At 34.3% G+C, this 14,270-nt stretch overlaps 1 protein-coding gene across 5 annotated transcripts in view; it reads right to left on the bottom strand.

The window, feature by feature from the left end:
• The window catches only part of RAP1GDS1 (Rap1 GTPase-GDP dissociation stimulator 1), a 150,291-nt gene that overhangs the window by 34,407 nt on the left and 101,614 nt on the right, over positions 1-14,270 (bottom strand). For all 5 annotated transcript variants that reach the window (XM_081219159.1, XM_081219161.1, XM_081219163.1 and 2 more), the window contains one exon: positions 6,123-6,251. In XM_081219159.1, the coding sequence (XP_081075285.1) occupies positions 6,123-6,251 (129 nt within the window). The remainder of the gene's footprint in view (positions 1-6,122; positions 6,252-14,270) is intronic.

The following is a 14,270-nucleotide window of genomic DNA, read 5'->3' as shown; positions in this document are numbered from 1 at the left end:
GATGCTTATACAATCATATCTCTAGCCCTCTTCTGGACTCCAGGCTATTTAGTTAACTGGCCATTTGACGTCTCCATTTGAATATTTCTCTAGCATCCAAACTCCATGTCTAAAGTGGACTTCTGATGCTCCCCTGAAATCTGTTCTTCCTCCAGACTTCCATAATTTAGTGAAGGAACATGTCACCTACCCATCTGCCATGCAGGCAGAAACCTGGGGGTCACTGCTCACTTGTTCTCACTCAACTGTATATCCAAAGAATAACCAAGGTCTATCAGTCTACCTCCAAAATACAACCAGAATCCATTCCTCTCCAAGTCTCTTCTCAGTTTCTTTTGCTGCATCAGATATCCTATCAATTTATCTAGAAGTTTCTTTCAGAGAATTCTGACCAAATCCAACCTAGATTGGTTGCTCTCCATGTTTGTGGGGCACAGCTGACATCCTGGAATTTCTTTTTCATTACCTTGATGGATGCTTTCTTCTCCCTCCTGTATCAGATACTCTATTATCTATGTCCTTTCACCTTCACATTTTTAGTTTTGGTGGAGGCATCCTCCAGCAGCTTCCTGAGAAAGCTACTATGTACTGTGTATAGGAGATAAATATTTTGAAATTTTGACTGTCTGAAAATGTTCTTTCCCACCTAGAGTCTATGCCTGTCATTTAAATTAGTTCCTTACCCCGTTCAATTACTTTCTCATACTAGCAATTATCATAATTTAAAATTATATGCTTATTTATTTGTAAATTCATTTAAAAAATAAATTTCCAACGCACCCACTAAACTATAAGCTCCTCGAGGGCACGGACAGTGTATAGTATTTTAACTACCGTAAATACAGTGTACAGTATAGTGCCCAGTAAAGAGCAGGTGTTCAAAAGAAATTTATTGATTGCATGAATGTGTGACTGAAAGAACAAGTAAATGAATGTAAGAGCGATATTCTGCTCTCTGGTCTCTGGTAAATCTCTGCCAATATCAAATAAAAAATATTACAGGGCTTCCCTGGTGGCGCAGTGATTAAGAGTCCGCCTGCCGATGCAGGGGACACGGGTTCGTGCCCCGGTCCGGGAAGATCCCACATGCCACGGAGCGGCTGGGCCCGTGAGCCATGGCTGCTGAGCCTGCGCGTCCGGAGCCTGTGCTCCGCAACGGGAGAGGCCACAACAGTGAGAGGCCCGCGTACCGCAAAAAAAAAAAAAAAAAAAAAAAAAAATTACAAATTCAACTTTAAAAGAAAATGGAGAAACATAAATTTTTATATGGCTTAATACAGTTTTGATTCACTCTACTGTTACACTGCTTTTGGCACATGTACCAGATTTATGCCAAAATGATGAGAATCCACTCCAAGACTTGTAAGGAGGATTCCTTAGTGCCACAAAAAAAGGAGTATGGGTGAAGCGTCTTTTCTAATAAGCTACTTAAACCCTCAGAAATCATAGTTTACAAACGTCAGCCCATCTTACCCTAAAAGGAGGTTAGTTTGATTTAAATAGGAATGATTTAACTCCTTAACGCTGGTGGTTACTCCTCTGTTTCAGACAATTCTTCAAATAAAATGAAACATAAAATTACAGGTGAAGTAGATAGACATCATTTATCTAGTTATGTGCTATTATTCTGTTCAAAAAATAATAGTTCTAGCACTTTCTTCCAATCCATATTTTATTCTTCTACTTATTAAACTGAAACCAAATCACTGCTGCTAAGTAATTCAGGTCATTTGCCAGCACAAGGAAACAAGGCACTATGATTAACATAGGAATTAACAAAAACCTGTACTTATCCTGCAGGTGGACACCTGAAAAGAAAAGATAGCGTGAATTATGATTTGGACATTATATTTGAATTAAATGCCATGGATCCTTAACAGACTTTTAGCAAGAAGGCTTATTTCCTAAGGGTTTTTTTTTTAATCAAAATTATATATGAGTTTAAAGAGTTAGTCCTAATACTTACACTACTGGCAGAATCGAGTCCCCCTTGCCCATTTCTTCTTCAAAAATAAGCACATAAAGCTCTTTTAGCTAATTCACTGGTATTTACCTCCAAATCTTTAAATAATGTATTTATATTAAGTTTTGATCGACTTCCCACTATGAAAGATGAAGCACTAGCTTTCTTTTCTTCTTGTCTCCACAATACCCTCCATCTTCTCAATGTAATTTTCCTGTAATTTTGGTTATTTCAATAATTAGTGTTTCAATGATGCACTATTTCATTTGTCCTGGAATTCCTTTTATTTCCAGGAAATTTTTTTTTCTCACTTATTTAGCTTTCAATGTACTTACATTAGTTCAACTCCACACTCTCCGTCAGTTGTCCAGTTTTCTCTTAATAAGCTCGTTCACTTTAGGTGCTCAATCAATTTCATCTTGTAAAGAATTTCCCCAATCTGGACTGGTTGCTCTTTGAAAATAGGCCATTTGGGGCTCTCATGTCACCATAATACTAGGAACTCCTATTTTCCTGTTGGATCTCGTTTCCTGATTCCTATGTAGTCTTATTATTTATATCCCTTGTTTTGGTGGGACACATCTTCCAGTGGCTTCCAGGAAAGATGTAGGACACCAATTTTGAGACATTCATGTTTGACAATGTCCTTATTGTAACCTCAGACTTGACTGATGGTTTGCATATAGAATTCTATATTGGAAATAATTTTTCCTCAAATTTTTGAAGACAATATTCCATTTTCTTCTGGTTACCAGTGTTGTTTTGATACATCTGATGCCTACTGATTCACCATTTTTTTAATGTAACTTTTTCCCCTCTCTCTGGAAGTCTGTAAAATATTCTCTTTGTCCCTATTATTCTAAAACTTCACATTGATGTGCCATGGTCTGGGGGCCTAATTTTCATCTGCTAGGCTAGGCATTTGACAGATTCTTCCAATCTGGAGAAATATATACTTTAGTTTTGTGGTACTTGAGTTATTTGGCCATTTCCTCCTATTTACCTCTTTCTAGAACTCTTCGTCTGATCCTCTATATTTTCGCTTCTACTTTCCATATCCTTGTTTTTTGCTTTATATCTATAAATATTCCTCCATACATTTTATTGTCTTTCATTTTAGCTATTGTGTTTTTAATGTTCTAGCTTTTTCATTTGTTCCTTTTCTTTAAAAATGGCATCCTGTTTCTTGATTACAGCATTTTTCTCATTTATCTGAGCATGTTTGAGTTTCCCCCACCCCCATCCTGCATAGTTTCTATCTCCTCTGAGTTACCTTTTTTTGTTTATTTATCTTCCATTTAGAGGCTGTCCTCACCTCTCTACTTGTCTGCCACTGATTAACTGGGATCTAAAAACTGATTAGGATCTATGAGAAGGAGTGGCCTTGTTTTATTTATTTATTTATTTAATTTATTACACAGCAGGTTCTTATTAGTTACCTATTTTATACATATTAGTGTATATATGTCAATGCCAATCTATGAGTGGCCTTGTTGTCTGAAGATTCCCTGTAGGTCAGATGGCTCTTTTGTAGAGAAAGTCCAACATAAGTATCTTTAAGTCCATGTTCTAGAGAACAAATGGGACCATTAAGCATACCTACCTTCACTTAATCTGTGTTCAGAATGGTACTCTGGTAACTCTTACTTCATTTAGTCTGATGTCCCCAGTGTACAAACCCTCTATTTTTAGTCTCTCCAGAGAGTAAACACAGTCTTCTGCTTAGATGGGAAGGGCTAGTTACCACAGTGTGGGAAGGGAAAGAAGGTTTAGAAATCTTGATGCCACCAAATCCTAAACTTTTTGAAGATTCCAAAGAGCAAACTGGTTAGTTCTTGGTTTTCCAATTCAGGATTTAGATTTCAAAGTTTTGCTAAGTGAGTTACTGCTTGCTTTTCTTTCCAGGCTCTAAAAAGTTTCTGTGTTATCCTCTTTACTTGCCCCCCCACCCCGACAACCCCGCTTCCTTTTCCTTGATGGTTTTCCATTTAAAAAAGAATCTATTGTAGTTTTAGTTGGTTTCCAGAAGGGAGTGAAAGTAAGTGCAGATTTTCATTCTAACATCTCTAACCCCCAAAATACTAATATTTTAAGCAGACAATTTTATTTATAAAAGATTGTGGAGCCAAATAAAAAGGGGAAAAAATCCCATTCTGCTTAATCTATAATGTTAAATAAATCTGCAAACTTTAAAATTGGATTCATGCTATAATTGTGAATATAGAAAAATTATGTGTGCACATAAACTAGGACTGAAAGAGAATAAAAAGATAGAGATGCACATTCCTTTTCGGCCCCCAATTATGAAATAGTTTGCAGTTGTTTAATTATTTTATATTTTGTCTTTATATTATATCTTTAGTGAGCAAAACCATACAAATTTCTGCTATTTAACATTTTTATTAAGAAATTTTGACAAAAAGTAACTCTAGCATTTAATGATATGCCATATTCAGAAGTGTGTGATATAAATGTGATATGATCTTGATCTTTACCTGTGTCAATAAAATAATACTAGGTGATTCGCTAACTCATGGGCAATAAAGCCCACACTGAAAAGAGAAAACATGTATCCTGGGGCATACATGTTTTATTTCAGTGTTGATGTACAACTTAGCTATTACATGGGCATAACAGACTCATGATATATACTCTAGAAGTCTTAGTAAATGAAGAAGTATTTCTCTTTTATACTTTCTTTCTCCATACGGGGTAAGGGCAGTAACAGCTGGGACCAGAGTATGGAATTGGGCCAAACTAAATTAGGTGCATATCCATCTTTTAATACAGACCCAGGTCTCCCTGTATGCTGAATCGAGGTGGTCTATACAATTTCCCAAACAAATCCTGACACCTTAACACAGTTAACTCATATTAAGTGGTGTCTGTCTCTGTTACACAGGTTATGACATTATCAGGGATTGTAACATAATTTCTGTTTTAATTCTACAAACTATACTAAACACAAACTCCTACATTCTATTTTAATAATGGAAACTAACTTGTAAAACAGTAAATGAATGTTCTCTCATTCTTGGGCTTACTTGAATGATGGAAATAATGAGACAGTATGAAAAAGAAAAAAGCAGAAGAGAAGACAAGAAACATTCACAAATGCCAGGAGATGACCCACTGAATAAAAATGACTTCTAAAAATTAACTCTGATAAATAATCCCTATTCCCTTAACTTGAAGTCAAAGCAAAAGTAAAGTACTGAAATCAAGATCTTAATGTGAGTGTGCAAGGAGATGAGCTTTCAGTTAGAAAAACCAAGGTTAGAGTCCTGGTGCTTCTTTTTATTTATTTATAAAATGGGGATATTAATAGAACAGATTTACTCGTTTGATGTAGCCATTACTTTAGCTATGATGAGACATCATTTGGTTTCACTGTCCCCATGATGAACAATTTATTATGAACATGGTTGTGGGGTAGATTTAGACCAGGAGTTGTAACTTTCTATCAAGAATTATGGGGAGGGAGGAGAGAAAAGAAGAAAGGGTAATAATATACATGATATAGAGAAAAATAAAACAGGGAAAAGAGATGGGCGTGCTGGGGTCATCAGTCCTCCCTCTGTTAGGGTTGGGCTGTGTTGCTAGCACTGGTCTGTTTCTGCCTGCCTTCTGATTTTCAAGGATTTCTCATATTTTTTTCAAATCCTGTTACAAACATACTCTTATGAAAAAGTTCTCTATTATTTTTTTGGCTTTTGTAAAAAGAGAGGGAAGAACCTTAGTCTGCTAGATTTTTTTTCACCTGATAAGCAAATAGTTTATACAAAATGTAATAAATTATGAGGTCCTTATTTTTGCCCTGGAAATACAATACTTGATTTTAAGACCATCCCTCACGTTAAGAATACTAAAGTCAAGTGGAGATCATTTTAAATATTCAATTCCATTAAATAGTATACAAGTATAAACTTTAAGCCTTAATACATAAAACAATTAGGAAAGCAAACTAGCTCCAATTATAAACAATACAACCCTAAGATGGATCTACACTTTTTAACATTGAAATAACGTATCTACAATGCTTCAAAAAAAAAATAAACTAATATAATCTAAACAGATTCCCAGGTTAACCTCTAAAGGAAAATTTATTATAAGTACATTAATAACTTAATTACATTTTTGACTCATGGCTAGGACTTACCAAGTTCTGCTAAATTGCCAAATGCAACAAGACACATTTCTGTAAGAGCTGCATTTTGGCAGTGGATGCCCAGTAATTTAACTAAGGTAGGAATAACACCCATGTTGATAAGCTGAGCTTGAAGGGAATCTGTAAAAAAAAAAAAAACAACAAAACAAAACACACAAAAAATGTTTATGTATTAAATGGACATTAGTAAGAAGAAAACACCTCTTATTCTCCCTATTGCAAACTCAACACTACTTCAATTAGAGTAAAGCAAGATTAAGTCCACTCATATAACTGCCTTGAAAATGTTTAAGACATTAGTTCAGAAGAGTTGAATTTTAAAACTTTTCAAAGATTAAAAGAAATTTAGAAATGAAAATAATTCAAATAAGATGTCAAATCACTAATTTTTAAAAAGAACATGGTCCTATATCTTTACAGAGCAGGTTTTAAAATGTATAAGTAATTAAACACCACCACTGGTTTTTAAGTTAAAAGGTTAGACAAAGTAACATTTGCATTACAGCAAGTCACAGAGTATATGAAAAGTGTAAGAAAAAAAGCAATTTTAATAAAGACTAAGACAATAAAAATCTTAGAATCCCTTAAAAATAGTTGCTTCATAATAAAGAATGAAAAGTATATAACACACACAGGTTATTGCTTATTTGCAGCAGAGTGTTCTTTGATGACTGTTAGGAAGGAAAGTAGTTTTAACAAGGAAAAAAAATCTGGTTACTTAAAATATTTGTCTTTTCAAAGTTTTATTTAATAACGGTGACAATCATCTTAGTAAAGAAAAAATTTGGCTTGAGAGGTAAAGAGAATGAGGTCAATATGGCTTTGTCATCATTGCTTGCCTTCATTTTCTAAGGAACTAATCGGTTTTAAAGGACTTAATATGCCTTGGATTTCCACAATGGCTCTTCATGAACAATGATAACAGAATACCTATAGCAGTAGAGTTGAAGGTAAATAAATCAAAATGAAAACCAGAAGTAGTGCCTCTTAGAATAAGCTAAGAAGAAAGACATAAACACTCACATGCCTATGCAAAACACTATTACTGTTAATAACTGGTTCATCTAAAGATAAAGGTATGCCTTCAAAATTTTTTTCTTTTCCTTTTAAAAATTATATGCCATTTTCAAGTTAATAATTTTCTCTAAATTCTTTTAAGTTACCTACTTGGAACCTAAAGATTAAAAATCTGTTTCTTACAGAACACACTTTCCTCACAGCATGCATCCCTTGACGGAGTTTGCGTACTAATCTCTTTGTCACTCTTCATAGTTCTTAACCGTCAGGAAAGAACATAAAGGCAAGGTTGAGCTGTCTCACATGCCAATTGATTACTTGCCCGGAGGTTTCTGTACTTTTTTTTTTTTTTTTTGTGGTACACGGGCCTCTCACTGCTGTGGCCTCTCCCATTGTGGAGCACAGGCTCCGGACACGCAGGCTCAGCGGCCATGGCTCATGGGCCCAGCCGCTCCGTGGCATGTGGGATCTTCCCGAACCGGGGCACGAACCCGTGTCCCCTGCATCGGCAGGCGGACTCTCAACCACTGCGCCACCAGAGAAGCCCTCTGTACGTAATTTTTACTGCTTTTAGAGTGAAGTATGAAGGGACAGCCAACAGAGGCTTATCAGCCCTGAAAACTGACAGTAATTATGGATATTATCTGATTTGGCTGTGGGGACCATCTATACTAGAAAGGGGCCTATTACCAAAACAAAAATAGGAAACAAGGCCTGAGACAAAGTTAAGTTTACATTTAGAGTTCAAATAGTCTAAAACAATTTCAAAATTTGCAATGGAATTATGAAGTCTGTTCTAAAAGGAGATAGATATAAAAGAACATTCAACTAAATGATTTGTTTTTTTGCTTTTGATGCTAAATATTTTTTTCTAACTTTACAATTTAGTAATTAATGAATGACTCACAATACTTATATTATCTTACAGGCAAATTACTTGTTATACCTATAGTATTATATCTATTATAGTATTATACCTATGTGTTATAGTGGCAGAATATTGTATTGTGGTTATAGTATTTTTAAAGATCATGTACCAAGAAGCTTTCCAAATTAGAAATTATTTTGGTTACTTACCAGTAGATAGAGTTCCTTACTATTGGACCACCTCTGCAGATTCTTGTTCTTTAGCAGTATTTTTAACTTTATTTATTTATTCATTTTGACTACCTCTTCAAATACTGCAGAGCTACTGAATCATTAATTTTTAGGTACGTAAGCGTGAGCACTAGCGCATGCATTGAGTGAGTCAAACTCCACTATATGTTTGCATATATGTAAGCATCACACACCCCCTCAGTACTATTGGTCCAAACTATAAAAATCCAACAGTCCAGGGACATTAGAGGAATAACAAAATTTGTGAAGGAGATAACAGGAGAATGCCACTTAGATGTTCTTCATGTTCTCTTAACTTAGCATCTCTAATGCTCTCTGATTTTACAATATTATGAATTTTGGTTCCAGGGATAAGAGGGACAAAAGGTTAAGAAATATTACAGAGTTTCATACAATCTGTGGCATACAAATTAAAGCAGTAATATTTGAAATTGGGGTAGATCAGCAGAAAAAGTAGCATAGCTCAATGGCATATGGTGTGAATTGCCATAATTCATGAAAATCACACTGCTACATGAAAATGTGTTTTCAAGCTACCCAGGAGTCAAACTGATTGTATACTCACATACAACACACATACCACACACGAGTAAAGAGAAAAATATATAGTCATCCAATGGACAGACCTCATTTTGGACCACTTGGGTGCTTTCTTTTATATCCATTTCTATGATGGTAACTAAAATAAAAATTATGCTCAAGTAACTCTAAAATCTGTTCATGCCAATTACAGGCAAGTCATTCTCCTTTGATAACGGAGGCCCAAAAGAGGGAAAAGACTTTACTCAAACAGGTTGGTACAAATTTTCATTTCGAGATAAGCAAGCATCCTAGAACATGGTTCTCAAAGTGGAGTCCCCAAAACCCTTTCAGAAGATCACCAGGTCAAAACTACTTTCATAAAAATACCAAGATTTGATTTGCCTATTTCACTGTATTGACATTTGCACTGATGGTACAAAAACATTAGTGGGCAAAACTGCTGGGGCATTAGAATGAACGCAGTCAGTGGCACCAAATTGTATTAGTAGTCATTGTATTCTTTACCATCACACATTCACAGTAAAATAAATGTTCTCAGCAATTAAAAAAAATTTTTTTAAATTATTTTTCATTAAAACATGCTATTTATCTTAACGTATAATGGTAGGTTAAGATGGTAAAATGCAATACTAAATAATTTAAAAAACTGTCTTCACTTTTATTTCCAATATAGTAAATATTGATAGATATAACCCATATGTATAAACAAAAATTCTTTGAGATCTTCAGTAATTTTTAAGTGTCTAAAAGAGTTCTGAGATCAAAAGTTTAAGAACCACTGCCAACAGATTACCTGATTTTTATAGGAATTGGAAAAAACAATATGGAAAAAGAGATTCTGAAATTCAATGATATGCTTGGCAGATGTGACAATAGAAAAAATGTAAAATTAAAAGCACGGTAGGAATCCTAGATTGTGATGCTCAGATATTTTGAGCGAAATAACATTAATTAAGCACCTGAACATCTCATTTTGCTTATGTGAGCTTTTCCTACTTAAGCCAAGAAAATATTTCATGATTAGATCTGTTTGCCTATTTCAGTTACAACTTACTATGTTATCAATAAATAGTTTTTTTGAGGGTTAAGTAGAGGTCCTGTTTGTGTGGAATAAATTAGTATTAGTATTTATTGCTAGAAGCAAATGATTAAGTTGAATCACTTTTTCTTATTGCCCAAAGAAAGCTTTGAATAGACTTCAAAGGATAGTAGCTGACACTCATGCTATTGTAAATGGTATCAGGAATATGACTTTTAAATTAAAGACTAACTGGAAGAAATCCTTAGAACCAGAAATAGTTCACATTCTCTAGATTTGAGAAAATAAGTAACATAATTCAAGACTGAGACTTTTTGCATCTTTCAAAGAGTACCAGCAACTCCAAGGGAATGTTGTCAGAGCTCAACAAACACAGTTCACAAAAATGCAACCAAGGCCCATACACAGCAAACACTTATGTGTGAAAGACAGTCTTTAGACAGCACAATGTCATAAATGTCTGAAGACTTTTAAAAATTGCTCCTGACACACAACACAGACAAATACTGACCAAAACAGAATTACAAAGTTACATAATATCAAGATGACACAGGCCCTGCATGATCTATGGGGGGGAAGAGGAAGAAAGGCACTGAGGGGGTGCAATACAGATGCATATACAAAGAAATATAAGGCAATCAACGCATGCGCTGGTGTGAACACTTACCTACCTACATTTGAATTTCAATGGTTCCAAGTTCTTCAGGTCACACACACATGGAAACTCCAAAGAATGGAGATCTGGAGAGAAGATCTCAAGTTGAAGAACCTTTTTCCCCCTGAGTTTTAAGTTTAATGTTTAAAACGTTGGTATAGATTATAGGTCCAGAAATGTATGCCAAGAATTGCAGTAATTCAACTGAAGTTATGTTGATCAATTACTAAAAAGAATAGGTTTCTTAAGAAGATTATAACACATTTATCTTATTCCTAAGAAATGGCCCTTATAGACAATAAGCTTATTGATAAATAGGACTTAATGATGAAACTGTGTCAAAATAACACACACACAATTCAAAATATACAGTCTCTACATTAGTATGTATATTTGGTATGTATATTATTTATAGTATAAAGAGTACAACATTTCCTATTTACAGGATTGCATAAAAACCTCATCTACAGTCAAATTAATTATATACAGTTGAAACAACAAAAACAAGCAAATGTAAATCCTGATGAGAAGTTCTAACACAATTTGGATAAAAATCATTTGGGCATAATACAGATGGAAGAAAATTGCCCTTTACTAATGGCACATGTATATTTCCAAAAATATATATAAAAAGCAAAAATTAGGGCTTCCCTGGTGGCGCAGTGGTTGAGAGTCCGCCTGCCGATGCAGGGGACACGGGTTCGTGCCCCGGTCTGGGAAGATCCCACATGCCGCAGAGTGGCTAGGCCCGTGAGCCATGGCTGCTGAGCCTGCGCATCCGGAGCCTGTGCTCTGCAAGGGGAGAGGCCACAACAGTGAGAGGCCCGCCTACCGCAAAAAAAAAAAAAAAAAAAGCAAAAATTAGAAATGAGGTAACAGTGAAGTAGAACTTGCAAGTTGAAGCAAGTTGCAGCTCTATCTATTATAATGTTGAAAAGTAAACTGACTTAAATACAGCAACCAAGAGGATGGTTTGTGGTTAAAAACTTTATACATACACATGTGCAGGTACAAGTAAAGACTTCCTTTTCAGTTACTTATGACTTACTTTTTGTTGATTGATCAGGAAAGTGAAGAATTTTTATTCTAAACCTAGTGCTGAGATATAAAACCAAAAATATTTAAACTGTTTAAAATTAACTTCAAATCAATGATTTTGAAAGGCCTCTTTACACAAAACCTGCATTATATGTTTTGCAGATAATTACAGATTACCTCTACAATTTAAGCCCCAGGTTAAACATTTCCATGACAAACAGCCATTTCAAAGAAAAAAAAAAAAAAGAGAATCTAGATTCATTAGTATTCAGAATATGAGAGGTTTAAAAACAATACATTTACACATTTCTTGCTTTCTAAAAGTTAACAATAAAAAATGAGAAAGTTTTTTTCTGGGTTCTGAAAATAAAAGTCTCTACAGAGCAAAATTTCCCTTTCGTAAAAGTTCTAGAGATAACTGACAAAGTACATGAGTGAGTATGATGTAAAACACAGCAACAATGAAAAACCTCAAAGCAAATCACAAGAGAAAGGAAAAATGTTTTATTATTCTTAAGAGGCCTACCCATTGCTGTTCTCAATCCAATGACATCTAGAATGATTATGTCTTAGTCCAGCAGATAACTTTTTCCCTAGACTCACTTCAGGTTAAATTATTTACTACAGATCAACTCGTGTTATAATGAATACTGCTACAAAGATTTCTACATATACATCTACTCTGATTTAAGAAAATGTTGTGCTTTCATCTCAGAAACAAACTGGTCTTTTAAAACTTAAAATTGTTATTTGTTTTTTTAGAAGAGGACTACTGCCAGCTGTTGCTTACATAGCTCTTATTGGGAGAAATAAATCCAGTCTCAGCTCTCATAGGGCATTGCTGAAAGGCCACATCTATAGTAAGTATAAATTTAAGCCTAAATTTTTGTATAGCAAATTGAGCTAATTGCCAGGTTAATTTACAGACAACATGTATATCTTATAATCATATGCGTTTAAAAAACATGAAAATTCTGTTTTACAAAAGGATTTACTGGTTTTAACAAAAACCAAATAATACTAGTTACCCTGGAGCATTACTATGATTAAATTTTTTACACTTTAAAAATTCATAGAAGTTATTTGCAACACACAAACTGTGTTAACAAGAAATATCTATATAACCTAAAGATTTCTAATTTCTTTCCAAGAAACATTTTTCAAATATTTAATTAAAATTTTTTTTTTCAGTAACAAGAAATATCTATATAACCCAAAGATTTCTAATTTAACAAGAAATATCTATATAACCCAAAGATTTCTAATTTCTTTCCAAGAAACATTTTTCAAATATTTAATTAAAAATATTTTTCAGGGCTTCCCTGGTGGCGCAGTGGTTGAGAGTCCGCCTGCCGATGCAGGGGACACGGGTTCGTGCCCCGGTCTGGGAAGATCCCACATGCCGCAGAGCGGCTAGGCCCGTGAGCCATGGCTGCTGAGCCTGCGCATCCGGAGCCTGTGCTCTGCAAGGGGAGAGGCCACAACAGTGAGAGGCCCGCCTACCGCAAAAAAAAAAAAAAAAAAAAAAAAAAATATTTTTCAGTAAATAAAATATAGGCAGTTTGCTGTTAACTGGACTTATTTGTAGTCAGAAAACAGGGTTACTAATTTTTACACAAGTTAGTTTACATATGATACTTTTCTGCCCTGAGCTTCTCACTGAATGAATATTTTAAATGGTCTGAATTAAAGATGCACTGATATATGGCCAAAATCCATTATTCATCTCTGGCTTTTGCCTCAGCTCTTGAAGGTCAAACACCTGAACGCTTACTTCAATGTCATTTCTAGCACCGACAAATTTGTGCATAGTCAATGATCATGTGCTTGATACCATCATATTTCAACCAGTGTAACATCAAAAATTAAAAAAAGGCCTGTTCTTTCAGTTTTATCTTTACTATCTAAATATTCATTTTTAAATGTAGGTAAGCATTTCATGTACAGAGAAAAATCTCCCAATGTGTTTCACGTGTTGAAATTCTATTAGTTGAAATGTAAATGTGTATTTATACTGCAATATTAAAATGTGGCAATAACTAATGAGGGTGAAAGCTATACAAATGTAAAAATTAAGTCAAGGCAGAATAATAGAGATTATATTATCTACTCTCTTTATAATTTACAACAAAAAATAAAATAAATGTTAGGAGTTGTTTTTGATTTTTAGTTACTTAATTCCATTCAGGCCATGAATCTTTCAGGAAAAAGTCCAATTTGAGAAGTCTTTACATCTTATGAGGATGAGTTAAAATCAGAAAGCCAACTCTGCCTCTTTAAATTTTCACTATGAGAAAATTCTTGAAAGTAATATTCAATAACATCCATGATTAGTCATCTTCAATCAAGACATAAAGCAAATGAAGAAAAACATGTTAGAGAATAAAGAACCCCAAACATATTTTGTTACTCCACTGTCCCCAGTTAAAATTGATTATTTAGTATCACAATGCTAAATGCACTGTCATGATTAAAAAAATAATCCAGAAGCTGAAAATGCTGCAAAAAGTATTATTTCTATAATATAATGCCAAACTTTAAATCATTAACAACAAAACTATAACAATCATTTCATTTTTTTTGTGATAAAATTTCTAATTCTTGCATTCAGAAGTTCATTCTATAATGGCCAAAGCTGAATACTAACGCTAATACTTGTCTATGTGGAATTAAACCAAAATATGCATTTGGTACACCTCTACTAAAAACCAAGTTCTTAGCCTGTCCA

Source organism: Mesoplodon bidens (genome assembly GCF_964165515.1).
Source record: "Mesoplodon bidens genome assembly, chromosome: 1".
NCBI classification, from domain to species: domain Eukaryota; kingdom Metazoa; phylum Chordata; class Mammalia; order Artiodactyla; family Ziphiidae; genus Mesoplodon; species Mesoplodon bidens.
This window is presented reverse-complemented; position numbering and strand designations above follow the sequence as displayed.